We start from the raw sequence: 25,060 nt of genomic DNA on the forward strand, positions 1-25,060 counted from the left end.
GAATTAAATATGAATTTTTCAGATAAAAAAAGGCTTACAAGGAATCTCATGGTAAAAGCTCTATTCAAGTAAAGTGAGTAACATGTTCATTTCAAAAGTTTTTATGAAACATGATTTCAAGCTCTACAAGTAATATCTTGCATTTAGTAAACATGATTTCAAGCTCCCCAAGCAATAGCTCGTGAGTAACACAATGATTTCTAAAGTATTTATTAAAAATGGTTTCAAGATTCACAAGTAATAGCCTTGTGAGTAATAAAGTGTTTTAAACTCTATTTATTAAACATGATTTCAAGTTCTACAAGCAATAGCTTTCGAGTAACACATTGATTTCAAAGTGATTTATAAATCATGATTTCAAATTTCTTAAGCAATAGCTTATGAGTAACTGATTGATTTTAAAAGTGTTTATTAAACATGTTTTCAAGATTTACAAGCAATAGCCTGTGAGTAACATCATGATTTCTAAAGTGTTTATTAAACATATTTTCAAGCTCCACAATCAATAGCTTATGAGTAACAAAACATTTTTAAATGTTCTTTATCAAACATATTTTCAGCGATAGCTTGTGAAATGATTTATGAACATGTTTTCCAAGTTATTATTTAAAGTTATGATTTATGATAAATGTTTATGAATTGTTATTCAAGTGATACCATGTTTGAATGATTTCATGATCATGTTTAAGGAAAATGTTTTCATGTTTTCAAATATTTTCTCTATACTCGAATATATCATGAGACCTATTGTATACATGTGGTTAACTCCATACTTATGGTAGGGTTGACAAGCTTATAGTTTTTGGGCCATCAAGAAGGGTATATATTTATGCCATAAAGGAGGGAGATAACTTTCCAACGACTGTTTCGTCTTCGGACGAAGGGGTAAATACTATTTGTGGCTATAAAACTTCGGTTTTATTACAAAGTTGTTTTATAAAAACGTGTTTTCTAAAACCATTGCTCACTAAGTCTTTAGACTTACTATTTCAAAATGTTTTCTTTCTTTCTAGGTACAGATTGTGACTCTCCCACGTGCTGAACTTACTATTGCTAGGTCAACTTAGTTTTTAATCATAAAAAGGAATTGTTTTGTTTAAAGCATTACTGTATTTACTTAAATGTTTATACTTTCATGTTTGATATATTTTACTTATTTTTATAAAAGAAATTTCAAATGGGTCACACTATGGTTTCAAAGTTTAAAGTCTTCTATTGTTGAATGCTTCACGTTTTCAAGTCAAGTGTCAGTTGAAGTCGTTTCAGAGGTGAATGGGTTCGGCTGATATCATTCCATGCCTCGAGCCAAGCCAGTAGGTGCTCAACGTGGGGCATGACTATACTTAATAATGATAAAAGAATAAGGAACAAAATAGTCTTTATGAAGAAAAAAAATGACGTCGAAGATGAGAGATGACGAATAAGGAATAAATTCTGGAAAAGGAGATGAGAAATTTTGGAAAGAAAAATCTAGAGTTTCTGAAGAAAAAAAAAAAACTCAAATTATACCGACGACTTCATAAAATTTTTATTTTGTTATACGAGTCCTAAATATTTTCAATTTGGTTTTATATTTGTAAATTAACTTTTTTCTAAGAGGATAAAAAAAATTAAAATGAAAAAGAAAATATAACTGTACTTTTTTTTAGTGGATGAGAGATTAAATGAGAAAGACTACTTTTCATTTATTGGCAATTACCTTTTATAGCCCTTTGCTTAGTGTTTGAAAGCAGATATGTGAAGGGCATTAGTGTAGTTACACATATCGAGAAGAATGATGGTTCATTTATCAACCTCCATTCGCCATTAGATTATCTCTCAGCTGCCATAAAAGAATGAATTCACCACATTTACAATCCTACCCCTGCAACCTTTCACTCAGTCCACAACCAAAGAATGAGCATTTAAGTCTTTTCTTATCCACCCATTCTCCACCACAATCCACATTTCTTAAATGACTAAAACACCCCTCACATTTGCCGCATCTCTCCCAAATCTCAAGTATAACATCGTAAATCCATCAACCTCCTCCTTCGACGTCTTGTCCTGCAGCAGCTTCGCTTCACTTTCTCCTCCGCCATTTCTGAACCTTTTCCCAATCACTCTCTCTCTTTCTCTTTCTCTCTCTCTTTTCCATGGCTTTACATTTCTCTCTCTCTCCTCCGTCGGTCAGATCGTCGCCGTCGTTTCCCTGCAGTGGAAGGCAGCCGATCGCCACACTTTCCGAATCGAAGAGTGGCTGCTTCAGTTCGAGGAGCTTGAGTCTCTCTAGTAGCAGAAGCATTGGTGTTTCCGGTAGGAATGGGTCCTTCAAGGTCAATTCAAGCTTGGAGACTGCCGGCGCTACTGTTGGCCAAGTCACTGAGGTCAACAAGGATACTTTCTGGCCCATTGTCAATGCCGCTGGTGATAAAACCGTTGTGCTCGACATGTACACCCAATGGTTTGTGTTTCTATGTCTCCATATGTCTTTGTTTCTTATTTGTGTTGTTTCTAACGTTATTGCATAGAATATGGTTTCGGATATGAATGTTCTTATAATTGTAGATTATTTCTGATTTACTGATTTAATTACGCGATGCTTATAGTAGAGTATGGATCTCGTGGTTTAATAAATTGGAAAGAAACATTGGTTTCATTTAGGCTTCTGTCTGTCAAATGATCAAATTTATTAAAGTAATTCCCCCTACAAGTTGATGCCACTTTTTTTTTTCTTTTACTATTGAGTTTGACTTTGATTAAAAAATTATCATAGGAAGTCAGTTTGTTTTCTTCTTCTCCTTTACACAATAATGAGAACTTGAAAACTGGGTTTATATATATATTTTTCAACTTAATATACGAAAATTTTGGACTTCGGGCGCATAAAGCGCAATAGTTTTTGAACAAGAAGTGTGGGTTTTTTTTGTCCTGTGAGGCACATTATATATATAAACATACTACATTAAGAAGGGAAAGAACAGTTGAAGTGGAAATGTGAAAAAGCAGACTTCTAATCCCAAGAAAGTTCTCATTTAGACTTTGGTAAATTCTCTATTTTTTAAATAATAAAAAAAGCCCCCAAGGGAGTGTCTTATTTTGTGAGCCTTGCCTTTTCAAGTAAGCCTTAAGCCTAGGCTCTCCCGGGAGGACATTTGGAGCAATATCAAGAGAAACTGTTTGAGGAGGCACATCTCACATTGAATGATTTTTTTCTAACGTTGCAGTTTTGGGAACAATATACAGTTGTAACATCTGCTAAATAAGTTCGAGACTTTCCAATAATGGGTATTCTAGCTACTGGTTTAGTCAAATTATTTTTTATTGCAAAGTATTTGGCATCAAGTCTATTTTAAACTTTGAAGAAATTATTTGGTTTCACCGCAAGGTGGTTGGCAGTTTTTTTTCCGTTAAATATAGAGTTCATTGGATTATAATTTTTTCAAGAAGTGGGGATGGGGATTCAAACTTGTGGCCTCTTGATGAATGAGATGGATATGCTTTAAGTACAAGCTACGTGATTGCTTGTGTCGTTTCCAATAACTTTGACATAGTTTTAATGTAATGTTTTCTGTCTTAAGCTATTTTGCTTCATCGGGCTGTGCCATTTGGTAACGGTGCCTTCCTAATGGTGATATGGTTTTATCCTGGCGTGGGAGTTTTTAGGAAAGAAAATTTGTAAGAATGAGAAACTGGTTATCTAGAAACACAACAGGATAGCTTGTTTATTTTAGATATAACTTATCTTACCCAAAAAAAAAATACTAGATTTAACATATCAAGTAAAAGAAAAAGTTATCGATTTAACAAACCTCATACAACAACTCAGAATAAACTTATTCGAATAATGTTATGTAACATAACGCAACTAAAATGTGCTTTGCCTCTATGTTATGACCTTTTGATTTTTCTTTTCTTTCCTTTAGCTTTTAAAAAATATTAATTGAGCTCTAGTAAGTTTAATTGGTACAAAAAGAACCTTTGCCTTTGACAGTCTTATTTTCTGGTAGAACTTTTATTTTTGCCTTATTGTTTCTTGTAATAACCCAATCCTCATGACTGTGGTGATTAATTTTAGTTCGAAAAAAACTTTCCTTGTGTTTGCTATATGCAATTTCAGACTGCTTGCGAGACTATGCATTTGTGAAAGTTCTAAGATTCATTATTTATTGTCTCTGTTTTTGGACTCACAAGCTTAACACCTTAATTAACTTTCTTTATTCATCCCTACATGGTACATTAAAGGTGTGGACCCTGCAAAGTGATGGCCCCCAAATTTCAAGATTTGTCTGAGAAATATCTTGACGTTGTCTTTCTAAAGCTTGATTGCAACATAGACAATAAGGTTCATATGGTCCCTAATTTCTTGCTGGAACTTAGGAATGTATTTTCATAATAGTTCATATAAGAAGTAAGAACATTGAATTATCTTTATTTGGCAGCCATTAGCAAAGGAACTTGGGATAAAAGTGGTGCCAACTTTCAAAATTCTAAAGGATAAAAAGGTCGTTAAAGAAGTAACTGGAGCAAAGTTTGATGAGTTGGTTCATGCCATTGATGCTGTAAGATCCAGCTGAAAACTCTCCTCTCTTCTCTTCTCTTCTCTTCTCTTCTTTGTAAATTCAAATAATATGATGCAAGGAAGAGTATTCAGGACAGTTATTTATTTTACTCTATTAGTTTAATGATTTTGTGTACTGTCAAGTGTTAAGGAAAAAGCAGTTCAACCATGGGAAATGATTCTGTATATAGATGTGTGTACAATGACAGTTCCTACATATTCCAAAATTTACTTTGCTAAATACATTTTTTTATGAGTGGGTTTGAATGTTTTTATAATGGCTTTGGGTATGTTTCTGATTTCTGGTTTTTGGTTAGATTTTGGGTGACTTTTATTAGGTTTTAGTTGGTTTGTAGTGTTTGTTTGGGATGGCCTGTAAGAAGTGCTTTCAAATAAATGATAGTTGCAAATTTAATCCTTATATACAAAATAATTAAGTATATAGCAACATTTTTAAAAAAATTGTAAATCTAACAAAATTTGTCAAATTCTATTGATGATAGAAGTTTATCACCGATAGACCATGTTGTAAATATTGGTAACCATTTTAATTTTTTTTTTTTTTTTGGCTTTTTGAAAATTAAGTTTATTTCATATCATAACATCTTTTTCTAAATAGAATGATTGATTTTTTTACCAAATTCATCTATGAGTATCAAATAAGGTGTTTTTTATTTTTGAAGTTTGGAATACTTGCATTGAAATGTAGAAGGTTTAAAATTTTTAAATGTTTATTTTAGGGCTAGTTGCAAATTTAGCAATTAATTAAGTATATAGCACAATTTTAAAAAATTTGTAAATATAACAAAATTTGTCAAATTCTATCAATTATGTAAGTCTATCACTGATGTTGTAAATATTGGTCTATCACTATGACTGATATACCATATGAAGTTTATCAATGATACAAGTCTATCAGTGATATTTTTGCTATATTTGCAATTTTTTTAAAATGTTGTTGTATCCTTAATTATTATTGCTAAAATAATCATCAATTACAATTTTCTTTTATTTTAATTACTGGCCCATCTGGATCTGTATCTTTGTTTCGTTGTTAGCAAATTATTTATTTAGGTTTTTGTATGTTTATTGACATCACGATGGCTTCAAGCCAAGTAAGTCTCTTAGATAGAAAAATAATATACTAATGACCATAATGGTCAGTTCTTAAAAGTTTGAAGTGCCAAAAATAGGCATTTTGGAAATTTGAGAGATAGCAAGGGAACAAACAAATCATTTAAAAAGTTCGGGTTGAAAATGGATGAATTCCAAGATTTTTAGGGAACAAAATAAATATATAAAGAGAGCATCTTGTAATTAAATTGATTCCTGAAGTGAATTTAGTTTCAACGGTAATTAACATGATTTTTTATCGAAAAATTGAAGATTTGATTTTCTTTCTAGTTCAGACCAGAAATGTGTCAATTATATATTTATCATACAATCTTCTTAGACCAAATAATCAATTTTTTATTTTACTATTTTGTATACTAAAAAGTATCATTTTTGGACTATCTTAAAAAGTGGAGTGGGCAAGAATTCATTTTTGAACTATTTTGTTTTCAAAAAAGTTATAATATTGTTTAAGCTTTTAAGATATAAACATTTGTTATTCTAAATTAATATATATATTAAAAAGACAACAACAACAACACCGACAACATCGTGGTCACGGTGCTTTTCTTTTTTTTTTTTTTTTTTGAAAAAGGGTGTAAGAATAAACTGACAATCTGAAACACCTAACCTATATTTTAAGGGTTGAGTTGGGTTATTTTAAAATATGAGTTAGATTGTGTCGCGAGCTACGTGGAGCGACTGACCTCTATCATTTATTTAATTTCAATAAATAAATAGTTTTAAAGTCGCTAGCAACCATATTAAGGTATATGTGATTGGTCACCCAAAGAAAAAATAAATAAATAAAAAGGTCTATGTAAATTCATGACATTTAGGTTCGGGAGTTCGTTGTGTGTAAAGAATGTGGTAGCACCCTACGACACCCATAAAATGATTACCCAATTTTATTTTTTAAACTAAACTATAAGGTTCACAAAACAAAGTTTTTATTTAGGTAGCTTTTAAATGTTTCATGGTTTTCAATTCACATCAAAGAAAATAAAACCTAAGCATGAATTGATAATTATGGGTGACATAGAAATCATTAGAAAAATGAAATTTATTTTTGCTTTAAAAGTTTTTTATTCACTTCATAACATTAAGGTACCAAAATTTGATATTTTAATATCTATCATAGTTGTTTAAAGAGAAATTTCATGTATCTAAGAATTAATTAGAAAACACTACTTAGTCTCATTTAAAATATGAAATGTGTTTATTTAAAAACAATTTATTAATTAAATTTCAAATAGAGAATATTTAATGTATTCATAGATTTTAAATTATAAAATCCATAAAAAACAATAATTTTATCCAATTTACATTTTAATATTTAAATTGAAAAATGAATAATAACGATAACAAAACATTATGAAATTTGGAAAATACTTGAAGGTAATATGTTAAGATAAAATAAATACACAAAATAAATACATATACAATATAAAAAATATGTAAAAATGTACAGGATAATTAATTAAGGTAGTAGATGCAAGATAATTAATTAATTAATGCAGAATGATACAAAATAATTAATTAATGCATAAATATGCAAGATAATTAATCAATACAAAATAATTAATGAGGTCATGCCATGATAATGAATGATTAAACGATGATGCCAAATTGGCGTCAAATAATAATTAACTACAGAATGTCAAATGGGGTGCCGACTAATTAACATTGCCGAATAATTAACACAACAACCAAATAATTAACATACCATCTAATTAATTAACACATAAAAAAGATAAAATAATTAAATCAACATGTCAAATTGGTGCCAAATAATTAACACAACATCTAATTAATTAACCAAATTAATTAATTAACCTAGCACCCAAATCAAATAACTAACACACAACACCCAAATAGGTGCCAAATAATTAACCCAATGAAAGAATCTTATTCTTCTCTTTTTATAGGGCAAGATCGATTTGTTTTTTAAATAGTGAAGTGGAGTGGAGACTACGAAAAGAAAGAGGGAGAAGGTGGAAGAGTAGGATAAAATGAGAGGGTGAGAGAAGAAGGAAAACAAAAAAAAGGGGATGGTTGAGAAAAAATAGGGAGGAGAAAAAACTTTTTTATTTATATTTTTATTTTTAAATATGTTTTTGTTTTAAAATATAAATATAAATTTAAATTTAAATTTAAATTCTTTTTTTTTAAAAAAATAAATAAATAAAAATGCAGAACAAAATACGATATCTTAAGTTTTCCCCTTTGTCCATCCTGAAAATATTTAAAGGTGGACAAAGAAAGGTGGACAAAGGAAATAGATAAAGTATTTGAACCAATTTTTTTTATTTTTTTAAAGAGAGACAGGAAGAAAGAAAAAAACTATCAAATGAAAAGGATATCAGCCTTATCTCCAAAGTTAGGTCTGATAAACGATGGATCTAATAGATAGGTTTTGAGCCTCAGCTTTAGATTTGAGTTCGATTTATCCAAATTTGAAAAAAAACGTCAACCTTAGCTCTAGGACTAGGTTTGATAAATAAGGAAAATGACCTGATAGATAGGTTTCGGCCTCAACTTCAAATTTGGGCTCGATTTAACCAAATTTGAAAAAAAAAAACATCAACCTTAACTCTAGGACTAAGTTTGATAAATAAATTAAAGGACCTGATAGACAGACTTCGGCCTCAGCTTTAGATCTAGGCTAAATTTAACCAATTTTTTTTTTAAAAAAACATCAACCTTAGCTCTAGGACTAGGTTTGATAAATAAGGAAAATGACTTGATAGACATGTTTCGGCCTCAGATTCAAATATGTGCTCGATTTAACCAAATTTGGAAAAAAAACATCAACCATAGCTCTAGGACTAGGTTTGATAAAGTGGATTCATCCTTATTTTAAAATCAGGGATTTGTTATTCGCAGGTTTCTTCTTGTGTAATTCCACTTGTCCATGAAGTGCCCCTTTCAAACTAGGAAAAGTCTTATCCATACCAACTCACCCCAATCGAAGTTGATGAAGTCCTCTCAGTCATTAATCAGGCCTAACATCGTTTAATCCATGTGTTGCCTCCTCTTCCGACCAATCATCGCAAGCTCGATGAAGTAGTATACCGAAATCTTCACCACATCCTCGTCGTTTTCAAATTGAAGGATTGGGTAATCCTTCTCTAACTCATACCCATTCATACTTGTTATATCTCCCAAATATAATTGAAGGGGCTTGTTTTGTTCAAACCTCACATATGGAGCTATACTTCAACCCTGTTATTATGTCGAAGTTCTCCTTTTCTAAGGAGACCTTCTCACCCAATAGCTAAAACTAATTGTGATTTCCCGTCCCTCCTCGACCCCTCTTAATAAAATGTAATGGCAGAGAGGTCCATTGAACACCAACTTCAAGTCCAATAAATGTCTAAAGACTTTTTCTTTCTAAACATGTGAAGTTGCTTGTGTGTTAACTTATTTTTTATACTTGACACAGTCTGTAATAGATGTGAACAACATGTCAAGTTTGTAAGGAAAAAGTCCTTGGAATTGATTTTAGTCACAAGAGGCATTTACGAAACAGAGAAATTTGAACAAGATAAGTATTATGTTTTAAAACTTGCTTTAATCTCGGGGCAATCTCGAATGAGAACCATAAGAAACTCTAATTGAACTCAGACAACATTGCCCGAGATGCCACATAATAGAAGTTTCACATGCATCTTATAAGGTAATCTCAGTTCTATCACAGGCGAAATCGACCCCAAGATTACCCCACATGAAACTCCAATTAAACTTGGACAATATTGCCTAGGATGCCCGAGGTAGGGGTTTCACATGCATTATGTAAGGTAATCTCAATTCCATTTGGGGCAAATTTGATCTCGAGATTGCCTTGTAGACTGCATGTAAAACCCTAAAGCATGAAATCCTTAAAAGTGCTCCACCTTGAGAGATTTAAGAGGGAATAAATGAGTTCAAAAAAATTCGCAGAGAAAATATCACTGAAAGTCATTTGAATTATAGGAGCGAAATCATTCACTTCTCGACCGAACTGAGCACAATCTTCAGAGTCTAGTGTTTTCAGAGAATATGTAGCGTTTGGAATACCAAGGGTATTTTAGTCATTTAATATATCCCTATATTTTTAATTTTTAATAAAAAATACACCATGTCGGTGAGGACTGAGAGGGATTGAGAGATTTCCTTCAAATAGTTTTAAATTTGTTTGTAAGAATCTTGGAGACGAACATAGCTGAGATTGATGGAAAAACAAAAGGAATTAGTTTTCTAAAATCGTGCTACTTTTAAAACATAAAAAAAAAAAAAAAGGTGTTATTTCCTAAAATTTCTTTGGTTAAAATCTCTCTTTATTTTCACTAACCATTTTGATTTTCGACGAACGTTTTGGGGTGCTTTACATCGACATTTTCATTTCCCCCACTTTCGAGTTTCGTCGCTTGGACTGCTTAGTAGAGGTAAACGCAAACTATAAAGCGATTCGGACCTTTCCTCAACGACAATTTCTGAATCCCATTTGCGATCAATGATGGGTCATGGTCGTGGATCTTCAACAGTTGCTGCTGCTAAACTCTTTAGCTTGTCTGGGAGATTCACGATTTCAATGCGATTGCAGCTACTCTGTCTTGTTTTGCTGGTATCTTCCCATTACAATTTGTTTCTTTTCTTTTTTCAATACAATGGGAATTTTATGGTCGATTATCTCGTTTTTCATATTTCTCATTGGAAATTCGTTTAGGATTTTTTTTTTGGTATTTATTGCTTTTATTTGTTGTTTTAAGCTATTTTGTTCATGAAGTTGAACAAACCAGTTATTGGAGTTTAATCGCGTCTCAGAGAAGGAAATTAGTGAAAGAAATGAAAGAGAAAGACATAGACCGAGATACCTGAATTTTACATTAGCTTTGATATAAAAGTAAATGGTAAAACATACTACAATTCACGAGATTGGTATGTAAGAACAACAATTGAAATGGAAACTAACAGAAAATACGTAAAGAGTGTTGACAAGTTCTAATCATTCAAGGCGCTAGGCTTTCCCCAAAATTAATCCCAGAACCAGATTGCCTTCGACTCTTCATCGTGTTGTACTCGCAACTACTTTTCCCAGAATCAAAACTAGTCTTTCCTGTTGGTTTCTGTTTTGGCCTTTTTGGATAGTTGATTTTATGTTTGGTAGTTGTTAATTTTCTCCTACTGGGTGGTCGTTTCCTTGAAAATTATGCATTTTTTCATTTACCCATGAAAAGTTTGCTGGAAAAAGAATCTTTTTTTATTCGGCAAAAAAAGTATTTAATCACTCCCTCTAAATGTTTGACGAATATTTATGTTAATGCGGATTGTCACATATTTTATTGGATAAGTCTGCTCTGCTTGGGATTAGTCAGAAAGTGAACAGCCTTGAACGAGTTTCCAATAGCTATCTGCTTCATCAAGATCACTGATGGACCATATAGTTCTCTTAATAATAGATGGATAATGAACTCTGGGAAATGGTTAGCGTGATAACTTACAAATACATTTGTATTAACTTCTTTCATGTGCTCTCATCAGCTATTAGCAGCAAGACCCCTTGCATCTTCCTCTGGAAATCGTAAAAGTAGAAAGTCCTCTGTATTCTCCTTGTTTAACCTTAAAGATAAAAGCAAGTTTTGGAGTGAGACAGTCATACGTGGTGGTATGTTCTACTTTCTTATATTTGTTACTTCAAAGCATATATACGTTCTCTAATCATGGTTATTGCGAATGGGTTGCCTTTTTGTTTTACTCTTTTGACACATTGTTTTTTCATTTGTTTAGATTTTGATGATCTGGAATCATCCACCACCGAGAAAATGAGTGTTGTTAACTACACAAAGGCAGGTAATTGCATTGATCTAACCAGTGAAGACTTTCTGTTTTGTCAGTGTAATAAATATTGTGAGAGTTGGGGGCTTTTGGCCCGTTTTTATGTTTATGTTACGTTAAAGATGGGAGTTGGTTAGACATCACATAAGTGGTGGAGTGAGATACAAAATTGAATTTTTACTGGGATGAAAATCTAGTTGGGAGAGTGATAAGTCTTCCAAAATCTCGAAGTTCTTAATGCAATACTCTTTAGTAATTAGTCCTATCACAACCCAGCAACACAACACTGATGCATTCATGCTGGATACAGAGCCATTTGAAATATCTTTTGACCTCCATTTGGGAAGTAGCTCACCCTGCTGAATCCACATTCTTGAAATTGTTATTCATTTCCTTGCCTGTTTCTTCTTACAAATGAAAATGTAGAAAGTTTTTTTTTAAAATCTTCACACAGTGATATATGTTTTTGGAGAGGAGGTCCTTTAGCTTGGTTGTTAGGTTTTACAGAATTTATTATTTCATCTTTTATCTTCCTTTTAGCAAGTCTCCAATACCCGTGAAAGATGATCTAAGATAAATAAGTATTTTATGGCAACTACTTGGATCTGGACTTGGTGTAAAATATCGTTTCTATTGTCATTTTGAGTGTTAGTGACTAGGATTTTTATTATATGTCTTTGTTCTTTGCTCTATATCTTTCTTTTTGCTCTTAGTATAATTCTCTTGACCGAGGCTTGTTTCTGTTTAAAAGAAAATATATATGGTTGTTACTCATTTCATATATTATTATTTGAACTATTTTTTCTGTTTTGGTAATTTCCTAATCCTTCTTGGGTCTATGCTAAATCTCATTCTTTTCTACATCTTGTTCTTCCATAAATTTTTATAGCGAAATTTCTTGAAGTCTCTACAGTAATATGATGTGAGAACCAATACATTGAAAAAGCAAGAGCACCATAAGAAGTCTCTTTTTCATGTCTATCTTCTATTGCAGGTAACGTAGCAAATTACTTAAAGCTTCTTGAAGTTGATTCCCTGTACCTTCCAGTCCCTGTGAATTTCATTTTTATAGGATTTGAAGGGAAAGGCAACCATGGTATGAAATGCTCTTGAATATGAACTTGTTTCATGGTTGGACTTTTATCTTTGGTTCGAAGTTGTTATATGGATGTTCTAAGAGTTCTTTTTCTTGTTAGAATTCAAGCTGCATCCAGAAGAGCTTGAACGTTGGTTCATCAAACTTGATCATATCTTTGAACATACACGGATTCCACAATTTAGGGAGGTGCTAACCCCGTTTTATAAGATGAGCATGGACAAAGTTTTGAGGCACCAACTACCCCTCATCAGTCACACAAACTACAAGTAATGCTTAACTGGTACTTTGTATATTATGGGAGCCTAAGTTGGTGTACTTTTTTGAGAAAGTTAGATTTCTTATTTTATGTTTGTCATAAGTTAGTAAATGACAATTTAGCTCTTGCGTACAAAGTTGAAATGAAATCCTTAATCTTCTCATGAAATCTTGCAGTTTTTCTGTTCATGTAATACAAACGGGTGAGAAGGTTACTTCAATCTTTGAGCTTGCAAGAAATGTCTTATCCCGCAAAGAAGATGTATCTAATAATGGGTAACTTTTGTAGCATTGTACTTTTGTTAGTTTTATCATTTATTATCTCAATATATTCTCATTGTTGAAGCTATTTGAGCAATGTTGGCTTTTTTATTTTTCCAAATTTAAATTATTATTATTGTATCTCATGGTTGCAGGGATGGGAATGATGCTCTTTGGCAAGTAGACGTGGACCTGATGGATGTACTTTTCACTAGCTTTGTGGAGTACCTTCAACTTGAAAATGCTTACAACATTTTTATTCTAAATCTCAAGCGTGACACAAAAAGGGCCAGATATGGATACCGGTATGTAAATTTCTTAGTAAATTCTTGCTGGAGTTTTGTTTTTGCTTTGTTCCTTTCCTGAACTCTAATACTACCAGACAGTTGAACCCTCAGTGATGGAAACGAGGTTTTTCCTTTCTCTCGCTGGTCCATCTTGAATGGTCTTGGAATTTGTTAAATATTGCAATCTAATCTGTATCTTATAAAGAACTCAAATCCACAGAAAGCTCACGACCATGTTCATGGAAAGCAGTTAGAATATTGCCAGCTCAGCATATACTTGTTTGTTAATCTTGCACAAGGAAATTAGTTATTTCGAATAAACGGGAATCACACTCTATTTAAATAAAGGCCGAAGATGTGCATATGTTTCTTTCTAGATTCTCATGTTTCTCATCTTTTCCTTTGGTTGTGTTTGGAAGTTGGCACTTGGCATTGTCATTTGGGTTTTGTATTAGGCTGCTTTTTGCAGAGCTTTGCAGGCTGTGAATCCTTTTTGGGTTATTATTGTTTTTTTTTGGGAACAGTTGTCTAATTCAGTCTCTAGGTTGTGAAAACTTTCATCTCTAAATTTTAGGAAAATTTCCATTTTAGTCCTTTGAGGGTTAGTTAGGGTAGTAGAAAAGTGATATGATATATTTTTATAAGAAAATAGGCAATATCACAATTTTTGAAAAAATATAAAAGAGAGCTATCTATCCCCCAACCCAGTCCACCTCGTTTCCTTTTCCCTTCCCACCTTCATCGCGCCCCCCAGGCCCACCCTTTTGGCCCTCTCATCTCCATTGAGCAACATTCAATGGGGTGAGACACATGACCTCGTCTTCACATATCCTTTTCTTTACCATTCCCGTTTCTTACACCCACTATCTTCCTTGAGAAGAATATTCTCTGCTATCATGTCAGTTCATTTGGTTCTTGTTAAAAGGAAATAGATATAGTTGTCCACGCATGAGCATAGCTTAGTGGTAATTGGTAATTGGCATCTACTCCTTCACTTGAGGTTGGAGAATCAAATCTCCATGCTCACACTTGTTGTCCTAAGAAAATAGATAGCTATAGTTACTGTTGTGTTTGAAGTCTGCTAATGGAAGACTATATATATATTTTGATAGGAAACAGAGAATATATATAAAAATATCAAGAGGAGATAACAGCCCAAGGGTGCGAGTTGAGGTACACCCCACCCACCCACACACACACAAGAACAGCCTTCCAGTTAAAAATCATGAGAAGGCTGTAATCACAAAATAACTTTGCGTAGTTTGTTCACCACCAAGAGGCTTTATGCTGCACAAGAGCCCAAAAATAATCAAAAGAACTAAACTTATCCTTAAACACCCCACTACTTCTTTTGTTCCAAAGACGCCACAAAAGTGTGTGGGTTGCACAACTCTTTAAATTCTTCCTTTTTCACAAAAGCTGCCCCTATTCAAACCCTCCATCATCCAATCATCAATCTGCAAGGGGAGACATCCATCCAACCCAAAAATATAAAAAATCCTATTCCATCCTTTGGAAGCAAACTCACATAGTAAGAAAATATGGTCTAAAGTCTCAGCCTCCTTCTGACAGAGAGGACACATGGAAGGGGAGAGATTACAATTTGGAAACTTCCTTTGGAGCTTATCCTGGGTATTCAGACTTCTATAGGGGAGGGACCAAAGGAAGAACTTTGTTTTTCTAGGAATTTTTGGTTTCCAAATAAGATTGACCAATGGGAGATTAACTTTAGTGGCCCCTATTGTCAACTTAAGGAAAGTAGACTTAGTTGGAAACTGGCCCAAAGCCTCCAACCTCCACTGAAAGCTGTCCTTGGTTCTATTCACAACCCAGTCGGTCAACAGCTGAGTAAGGGCAATATAATTGTCAACTTCTTTATAAAAAATCTCCTTCTCAACCCGAGATCCCAAGCTTGACTTGAGTCAACCCTGCAATCTGCAACCAAAGCGTTCTTTTTGGAGGAAAGAAGGTAGATATCAGGGTACAAGGTTGCAAGAGGTTGGGAGCTTATACCACCTATCCTCCCAAAACTTTATTTGTCTCCCATCACCCACCACAAAGTCGTCAACAAAGGTAAAAATATTGCTCTTTTTGTTTTAAGATGCCATTCCATAATCTGAAGCTACCTTTGTCTTTTGGCTTGATAATGGAAGACTATATGATACAATTTCTAATTTTAAGCACCTGGGTAAGCTGAACCCTCCAATTTTATCTTTTTGGTTTGTTTTCTGATTGCTGTAAATTCACATGAACAAATCAGGCAAGCAGTATAAATAATTTATGACTGGCACCATTATACAAGAATGCAACAATCTAATTGATTTGAATACAGATCTCTGACTCGAGTAATTTTAATAGAAGAAAGGTTTGTGGAGTGAGCCTTGTCAAATGTTAACATGTTCAAACATGAAAGATACTATGGTTTTTTTTCCTTCTGTTTCATTGTTGATCATTTCAATACTATTGCAGGAAAGGTTTATCTGAATCGGAGATAAACTTTCTTAAAGAGGTATTCACTTCTCTTTTCTCCTTTCTATTCTCTTGGCATAACTGGAAAACCTTTATGAATCTACTTCTGGGCTTTGCCTCTATTTGGCCCACGTTGTCCTTTGTATACAAATGAAATATCTGTTTTCTTTTAAAGTTTTTGTTTTGTTTTAAGAACAATGAGAATATACAAAACTTCATACGTAACAAGCATGGACATGGACACATATCTACACAATTTGAGCATGCTGGTATATTATTTTCAAAGAAACATGATTGTGAACACTATTGATGCAAAAGTATTAAAGGTTTTCCCTCTTTCCCTTCATTCACCGTGACTATTCCATGGAGAATTTAGAATTTCTGGCACCAAAACTTCTTCAAACACATTGGTCCTTTCATCTTCGAAAACTTTTTGAATTTGAGCTGCATCCAAAGGATTTGAGAAGTGATTTGCACCTAATGAAAATGTCTGATAACAGAGTGGCGGAGCTGAAACAGAGCCAAAATCTCCAAATTGAAAATTCTCCTTGATGACTAATGTTACTGGGATAAAACCACACCTGTTTCTTTCCCCTTCAATAATTGCTGAATAGCAAATACAATTAAGTGTCTGTGGTGAAATACTCACAAAAGCACCTAGTTGAATACTTTTGGCTTTGAAGAGAGGGTGTTCCAAAATTGTAATGGTAGGATTTTAATGAAAATCTTCCCCTATGGCGTTCGATGAATTCTAAAAGTGAATGCTTCTCCTTGGACCAATGCTCAATTTTTAAATAGAATTTACCATAAAAGTACCGTTTTTTCTGCAAATGTGAAAGAATCGATATCCTTTCTAAAGTGGATCAAGGCTTTATCGTCCAAAAAAGGATTATTTATTTATTTATTTTTGATAAGAAACAAATTTCATTGATGTATGAAATTTACAAAAGGGGCTAAACCCAAGTCAATGGAGTTACATGTATTAAAAGTAGAGACAAAGAACACAGAAAACACAAATTTACGTGGAAACCCGAGTACCGAGAGAAAAATCATGATATTTTCCTTCTTATTATTTTATGATAATAATAGAGGTACAAAGGGGGAAATATTTATAAGCAACACGAGCCTAATTAATAGAATAAAAATTAGGACAAAGTAAATCTTAGCTACCCATGGACTTTCAACACTCCCCCTCTAGTTGGGATGTAAATGTCATAAAGACCCAACTTGCTAACACACAAATCAAAATTTTGTCTGGGGAGTCCCTTTGTGAGGATATCAACAATCTGTTGGCTTGAGGATATGTAAGAAATGCAGATGCTACCATCGTCAAGCTTCTCTTTGATAAAGTGTTTGTCAATCTCCACATGTTTAGTCTTGTCATGTTGGACCGGGTTATTTGCAATGCTAATGGCTGTCTTGTTATTGCAGAATAGCTTCATAGGCACCTCATAGTCTTGACAAAGATCAGAAAGCACGTATCTGATTCTGTCATTAGTATTGATGGCATTGTGCTTAACTTCCCAAAGGAAGAATTTGATCTTTCCTAAAAAGGACTGATTGGAACTTTGGACTTTAAATTTTCCAGAATAGCTTCTTTAATCTCTCCTCAAGAAGAATGAGCCATCAATTTTGAAACGACCACACTTAATTTGAGATTCAGCTCCAATATTTTTCTTGTTATCTAGGAAGGATTTTTCTACTTCAACCATTATAGCTTTCAAACTTCTGAACAAGTTGGAAACTTGGAGGGATGTACTTGGTCTCCACTGTTTGGATTTTGGAACTTTGTATCTTTGAGCATTATTCTCTTTTTAATGTATCGGGTTTTATCTTGAAAAGGAATTCTGAGGTGTTGAGCGTAGTACATTCATTATAAAAGGAACAATTTAGTGCTCCCCCATGTGCCCAAGTGTGATGAACACGTGCAAACTTTGATAATGTCAGAAACTATGTTAGCAACTTAGCATAATATACAATATATATATATATATATATTAACAAGAAATAACTTCTACAACGGAAAGGAAAATGTTCAAGACTACAACCTCTCAAAGGGAGTGAAAAAGAAAATAGAACTAGAAAAAGTAATAGGATGTTAAACCAACAATCAAAAGTGAACAACCAAGAAACAAAAGATCCATCAAAACAAGTTCAGCTCCTAAGAAGATTTGAACGACTACTACAACAGCTGAACATAGGAACTAATACAAGAACAAGCTGGTGCCTTAGCTTGGTACTCGGTATTTATAATGTGAATTTACTTATATCATGCAATTTTTGCTGTGTTTTTCCCTTGGTTCTTTATTCTAGTTTCTGGTATTTTTAAATAATTTTATGATTTATTCTAGTTTCTGGTATTTTTAAATAATTTTTTTATCATAATATCAACTTTTCTTATTGATGAGATTAACTGTGATTGATTGGTTTCTAATAGAACGCACACTTGCATTCAAGAATTCTTCAATCAGAAAGTACACCAGAAACTAATCTTGGTATGACCAATTCTTTTGGGTTTTTTTTCAAAAATTCCTTCTCTTTACTAATTACAAGAGTTCACAAAATTCTATGATATTTTATGATTGACAGCTCTTGAGAAGATTAAAAGGCCTTTATATGAAAAGCATCCCATGAGCAAATTTGCATGGACAATAGCTGAAGACACTGATACTGTAAGTATCCTTGTTAATCAGACCGTTGAAATAAAATTCCATCAACTCCACTGACTGACAGTTTAAATTTTTGTATTATTTCAAATCTTTTATGGTTTTTATATGAAGATGGAATGGTACAACATCTGCCAAGATGCCCTAAGAAAAGTCAATGAATCGTATCAAGGAAAAGAGACTGCTGACATCATTCATAACAAAGTTTTGCAGGTACATATAACTCACATGTTTTTGTGGCTAAAATATCTTAAACAATAATTTATGATGATGATTTTTTTCCTTCTGGTATGTTATGCTTGTTTGATCTAGATATTGAAGGGGAAGGATAGAGAAATGAGGCTTAGTCTTGATAAAGAATCAAAATCTTTTGATTTCAGTGGTTTTCATGCTGAATGTCTCACAGACACATGGATTGGCGATGACAGGTAGGTAATGCTATGTGCGCTACATGTGCATGTATATTATGATAGAGTATTACATCATTGATATCTGCTTTGCATTAGGTGGGCATTTATTGATTTAAATGCAGGCCCTTTTTCATGGGGTCCTGCTGTTGGTGGCGAAGGTGTACGAACTGAGCTAAGCCTACCAAATGTTGAAAAGACTGTTGGTGCCGTTCAAGGTACTAATGACATTAGTTTTACCATAACAATTTTTTTTCAAATTATGTATAACTATTGAAAATAATGACAACACACAAATTTACATGGAAACCCTAGTATAGGGAGAAAAACCACGATTCTGAGTTTCTTAATGATGGTTCCAAGTTTCTTATTATTTTCTCATATCACAAAATAGTAGAAGGGGGGAACTTAATAGGCAACATGAGCCTTATTGAAAAAGGAAAGAAAAAATAGGGTAACATAAATTACAAACTACCCTTGGGCTTTCAACGCACAACAAACTCACTAATTTTAACACTACCCCTCAAGTTGGGACATAAATGTCAATAAGACCCAACTGGCTAACGCAAGAATCAAAACTCTGTCTGAGAAGCCTCTTATTGAGAATATCAGAAACCTGTTGGCTTAAGGGAATGTAGGGAATGTAGATGCTACAATTGTCCAGTCTTTCTTTAATAAAGTGTCTATCAATCTCCACTTGTTTGGTTCTATCATGTTGAACCGGGTTATTAGTGATGCTAATAGCAGCCTTGTTATTGCAAAATAATTTCATAGGCAACTCATAGTCCTGATGAAGATCAGTAGAACCTTCTAGAGCCAAATTTCCTCGTACATCCCCAAACTCATAACCTGTACTCAGCTTCATCACTATTTTTGGTCACAACCTCTTGTTTTTTTTCCGCTTTTTGGTTGTGATGACGCTAAGGGGGTGTCAACCTAGTTGAGATGCCTGGGTGCGCCTGTTGATCCTCCTCTCCTTTTGCTCTTGTATAACCCTCATGTACATTGAGCTTTGTCTCTCTATTTTCAATATTAATAAAAGTGAGACTTGTATCCTTTTTTTTTTAAAAAGTAACGAGATTGCCTCACGCAAGAGTACAGTACACAGAGGTGGATTTTCTATCAACAGACCCTGCCCAGTTAGAATCGGTATAAGCCTCGATACACCTTTTGTTAGTCTTCCTGAACATCAGCCCCTTACCAGAAGTAGTTTTCAAATACCTCATAATTCTAATAACTGCCTCCATGTGTTCCTCGTAAGAAGTCTGCATGAGCTGACCAACGATACTCACAACATAAGAGATATTGGGTCTAGTGAGAGATAAGTCGATCAACTTCCCCACTAGATGTTGATATTTTTCTTTATCAACTGAAACTTTATCAACTGAATTTTCCAGTTTAGCATTGAAGTCGATAGGCATATTAGCAGATCGACATCCCGTTATACCTATTTTAGTCAACAAATCAAAGATGTACTTTCTCAGAGATATCGAGATACCTTCTTTAGATCTGGCTACACCCATCCCAAGAAAGTATTTTAGATTTCCCAAGTCTTTAATCTCAAACTCATCCCCCATCTTTTTTTTTTCTCAGTGGGAAAATCTCAATAGTGTCATCCTCAGATAACACAATATCATCAACGTAGACAATCAACACAACAATTTTCCCAACCTTGGAGACTTTCGTGAATAGAATGTGATTAGAATTCCCCTGACTATATCCTTGTGCCTTGACAAAGGTGGAAAACTTGTCAAACTAAGCTCTCGGTGACTGTTTCAACCCATACACGGATTTCTGAAGCTTGCAAACCCGATTGTCAAACTAGGCTTCAAAGCTTGGAGGACTCATACACACTTCCTCTTCTAAGTCTGCATTCAAGAACAAGTTCTTAACATCTAGTTGGCGTAGGGGGCAATCTTTATTCACAACAACAAACAGTAGGACCCTAACAGTGTTTAACTTTGCAATAGGAGAAAAAGTCTCAGAGTAGTCAACCTCAGAAGTCTGAGTGAACCCTTTAACGACTAACTTGGCCTTGTGTCTGTCTAGAGGTCCATCTACTTTGTACTTGAGAGTAAACACCTATTTACATCCCACAGTTTTATCCCTTTTAGGGAGTGCACAAAGCTCCCAAGTCTTGTTCTTTTTAAGAGTTCTCATTTTTTCCATGACTGTAGTTTTCCATTCAGATCACTCTAATGCAATGTGGATATTTATAGGTATCGTGGTGGAGTCAAGACTGGCTGTAAAAGATATGAACTAGGGAGATAAATTCTCGCAAGAGACATAGTTACAAATGCAGTTCTTTGTGTAGGACCTAGGACCTTTCCTTGGCGTAATAGTTATGTCAATAGACAAATCATACTGATCAAGGTTACCTGAATGATCTTGTTTAGCCTCATCACCAGTCGTTTCTATCATGATCTCAATTTCATCAACACTGCCCTTTTCATCCATATCTTTAGGAACAACTATATTGGACTTGTCATTCTCACCCATTTTACTGTCAACATATGAAAGAATAAAATTAGTAATATGTTGATCTCGTGATGATTTAGAATCTTGGATCGGAATTGGCTGAGCAGTAGGGAACCCAACTTTTTTTTCGAGATTCCTCCTATAGTAGGTTCTTCAGGGAACTTGGTTTGTAGGTAAGACCGTGTCATGAGGATTGGGGTCAAGTGAGGGTAAGGTAACAAGAGTAGTTAGGTAAGGGTAAGGTAACAAGAGTAGGACTGGTAGACTCTAAAGGAACAACACAGTTAGGTTCTTCACTCAGATTCTTGCCTTGAAGTAGGTTAACGAGAAAGAAAGGACGATCCTCAAGGAAGGTGACATCCTAAGAAACACGAACTTGTCATTTTTATGAAGTGTCTGTGTCTGACACTGATACGCTAGGACACGTGCTTGACACTTGTTAGACATGCAAGATTGCGAGTCCCTTTTATTTTATTTAATTAAAATTTTTAAATAAGATATGCTTTGACATTCCAAGACACGTTTTTCAAATGCCCAAACCATGTCTCAGTTGTTCCTCGTTAGACTGTCGGCGACCATTTGTTCTATCATCACGTCACAAAGTCTTGCCCTTTTTGCTATTGGAGAAGGGAGGAGAAAACTAGAGGTGAAGAGAAGATTTAGGGGAGGGGAAAAAGAAGAAAGCAGTTGAAAGAGATGCCAGGGTTTCCCTATTTTGTTGTAGTGTTTGTCGGCCATTTAATGTGGGTTTTATGGGGTTTGGGCCATTTAATTTTTTTAGTTTTAGTGCGCCATCGAGTTTTATGCACCATAACATTTATAATTCAATTAAACCTTTTTTAAGCAACGGTGTGAACAGCATATTTATAGTTATTTTTCTTTTACAATTTTTTAATAATTGTTTTTAGTAGTTTGTAAAAAGAAATTAAAGTATCTGGTTTTACATATTAATATTCTTTTAATAATAATAATATAATAATAATTATAAATAAATAAATAGTGCGTTCTTAACGTGTCGTGTCCTACATTTCTAACAAATTGGCATGTCGCTGTGTCATGTTGTGTGTCAATGTCCGTGCTTCTTAGGTGACATCCATGGAGACAAAGTATTTTCGGGAAGGAGGATAGAAACATTTATAGCCCTGTCGATGAGGAGGATACCCAACAAACACACGTGTTTGAGCCTGAGGGGTGAATTTGATCTGGTTCGGGCCATGGCTATGAACATAGGCGTGCCCCGCACACACGAAGGGAAACATCAGGAATGAGACGGGTCGATGGATATGACTCCTTGAGATATTCTAAAGGTGTCTATAGGTGGAGGACACGAGAGGGCATCTGGTTGATAAGATGACCTACAGTAAGAACATCTTCACCCCATAGATAGGAGGGAAGGGAAGTAGACAACATTAGGGCATGAGCTACTTCCATAAGGTGGTGGTTTTTTTCTCGACAACCACATTTTACTGGGGGAGGGGTGTAAGCACATCAACTTTGATGAACAATCCCTTTGGAGGACAGAAACTCATTAAGAGAATGGTTTTGAAACTAACAACCATTGTCACTCCGTAGAATTGTGTTTCTATAGTGTGATAGAAGTCCCAGAATATGGAAGTGACCTCGAATTTTTAGGAGATGAGAAAGACCCAGGTAAAACGAGTATGGTCATCAATGAAGGTCATAAACTGCCGTTTCCTAGATAACTTTGGACAACCCCCCAAACATCACTATGGATGAGGGTGAAAGGTTGGGTTGGTTTGTATGGTTGTGAGGGAAAGGAGACCCGATGCTGTTTAGCCTGGATATAATCACAAGATAAGGTAGAAACATCAACATTAGAGAAAAGATGGAAAACTAAATGTTCCATATATTGAAAATTCGAGTGGCCCAAACAGAAATGCCACACCATATACTCTTTTTCAAAAGTAGTAAAGTACCAAGATAGAAAAACTAGTCCTAGAAGTGCTACTAGAGGAAGCATCATTGTCAAGGATGTAGAGTCCCCTGCTGCAGTGCCAATCATCCTCCTCGAGCTCAAGTCCGGAAAAGAAACAGAATCAGGTAAGAAAATTGCTTTGCAATTCAGCTCAAGGGTAATCTTGCTTATAGATAGCAAATTATAAGAAATTTTGGGCACATGCAACACATTATGTAAGGGTAGCCCTTCAACGGGAAAATAGTTTCTGAGTTGTGTCCCAAATATCTTTAGCAGTTGTAGCGTATCTGACTTTCCAATATGTGGCTCCATCATGTTGATTAACGTGGCCCGAATAAGAGATTCCTCCCCTTTCCAGAATCGTTCCTGAGGATCACCTGGTGGAGGGCGAGGTATCTCTCTTGTCAGTAAGGCAAATTTGTGGCGCCCTTCGAGGATCATTTTAACAGATTGTGACCATGAGAGGTAGTTCTGGCCATTCGGTTTTTCCCCTTGCAAAGACACCTGTAGTTTGTGCCACAGAATCAAACATACAAGTAGAAGACAAATTAGTCAATGAAGTTACTGAATTCTCGGAATACATCGGCAAGTTAGTCGGCATGTCGAGACTAGGTGTGTTTGTTGGGGCTACGAGCGTTACCTCAAATGCTGTAAGTTGTTGTCGAATCAGAGTCAACTGTTGTTGTTTGGTATCCTGCATCTTTGGGTTGGATTTTGCCGAGGACCCTCCAACTTCAAATTCTAACTAGTTATGGAGTTCCGGTAGGGTGTAATTTTTGTTAGGATGGATGTCAGAACTCATTAGAGGGTGGTTCAACTGTCCTAGGGCTTGTGGCTGAAAAGTGGCGGGTAGCCTAGGGTTGTTAGCGTCTGTAGTTGAGGCAGGAGAGGAAATCGACGAAGGTAGGTTGTGCGGTTGGATGGCGGCTAAAGGGTCTGCGACTGGATAGCCTAGGGTTTAGGTCTGTGGTGTGTGGGTAGCAGAAGGCTGCGACTAAACGATAGCTCCATTCGGCGGCAAGTTCGGTGACATGTGGACAACAGATGGTGGTGACTGGATTGAATCTCCATTCAACGACGTGTGCGGTTGGAGGGAAGTGTTTGCCAGAAAGGTCTAAGGTGGGAGAAAAAATCCTCCATGATGGCAGCAATTCTGGCGTCCATGACAGCAGTAGCCTTCTCTATTCCGGTTGCATCAAGCGGGGTGTTGTCTAAGGTTTCGTCGTTACTTCGCTCTGATACCATATTGAAAATAACGACAACACATAAATTTACGTGGAAACTCTAGTACATAGAAAAAAACTACGGTTATGAGTTTCTCATGTTTTTTTGAAACGGAAACAAGCCTCTTTATTAATTATAATGAGACTAAAGGCTCAATACAAGAGTACTATACTATGAACAAAAAGAACTAAGGGAAAATACAAACTAAAACTTAAACAAAGGCTATACTCAGATAATAAATATGATGGAATTCTAAAAACGAACCCGAGCAGAAAATAACGAGCGAATCAAAGCCACTCAAAGACAATACATCCGTAGAAGGCTAAATACAAAGCAAAACTTAAACTCTCTAAAAATTAGCCCACTCGAAACTAAAATCTTGCACACCAAAATCTTCGAGATGAAAAGAACCGAAGAAAGCTAAGAAGATGCAACCAGCTGCGACAAAATAATTGTTCTGAGTTTCTCATTATTTTCTTATATTGCAAAATAATTGTACAGGGGGGAA

The 25,060-nt window shown here is 34.6% G+C and overlaps 2 protein-coding genes across 4 annotated transcripts in view; both read left to right on the top strand.

Moving 5' to 3' along the window:
- Window positions 1-2,016: 2,016 nt before the first annotated feature.
- Window positions 2,017-4,815, top strand: LOC101207230 (thioredoxin F-type, chloroplastic). Its single transcript, XM_004139044.3, has 3 exons — window positions 2,017-2,443; window positions 4,225-4,324; window positions 4,422-4,815. Exons 1-3 carry the CDS (start codon window positions 2,136-2,138, stop codon window positions 4,554-4,556), a joined length of 543 nt encoding a protein of 180 aa, XP_004139092.1. The 5' UTR covers window positions 2,017-2,135; the 3' UTR covers window positions 4,557-4,815.
- Window positions 4,816-9,866: 5,051 nt separating this feature from the next.
- LOC101207480 overlaps window positions 9,867-25,060 on the top strand; it is a 33,917-nt gene continuing 18,723 nt past the window's right edge. The window contains exons 1-13 of one of the 3 annotated variants that reach the window (XR_004215429.1): window positions 9,867-10,259; window positions 11,177-11,300; window positions 11,423-11,485; window positions 12,465-12,566; window positions 12,667-12,835; window positions 13,002-13,100; window positions 13,241-13,390; window positions 15,842-15,881; window positions 18,279-18,336; window positions 18,431-18,513; window positions 18,622-18,720; window positions 18,820-18,935; window positions 19,014-19,132. Coding sequence is in view for 2 of the 3 variants with exons in the window: in XM_004139045.3 (XP_004139093.1) it covers window positions 10,149-10,259; window positions 11,177-11,300; window positions 11,423-11,485; window positions 12,465-12,566; window positions 12,667-12,835; window positions 13,002-13,100; window positions 13,241-13,390; window positions 15,842-15,881; window positions 18,279-18,336; window positions 18,431-18,513; window positions 18,622-18,720; window positions 18,820-18,935; window positions 19,014-19,132 (1,333 nt within the window). In the remaining variant the exon portion in view is untranslated. Of the gene's footprint in view, window positions 10,260-11,176; window positions 11,301-11,422; window positions 11,486-12,464; window positions 12,567-12,666; window positions 12,850-13,001; window positions 13,101-13,240; window positions 13,391-15,841; window positions 15,882-18,278; window positions 18,337-18,430; window positions 18,514-18,621; window positions 18,721-18,819; window positions 18,936-19,013; window positions 19,133-25,060 lie in introns of those variants that run through there. The other 2 variants (XM_004139045.3, XM_011661895.2) reach the window with 2 other exon arrangements.

Source organism: Cucumis sativus, chromosome 1, assembly GCF_000004075.3.
Source record: "Cucumis sativus cultivar 9930 chromosome 1, Cucumber_9930_V3, whole genome shotgun sequence".
Lineage (NCBI taxonomy): Eukaryota > Viridiplantae > Streptophyta > Magnoliopsida > Cucurbitales > Cucurbitaceae > Cucumis > Cucumis sativus.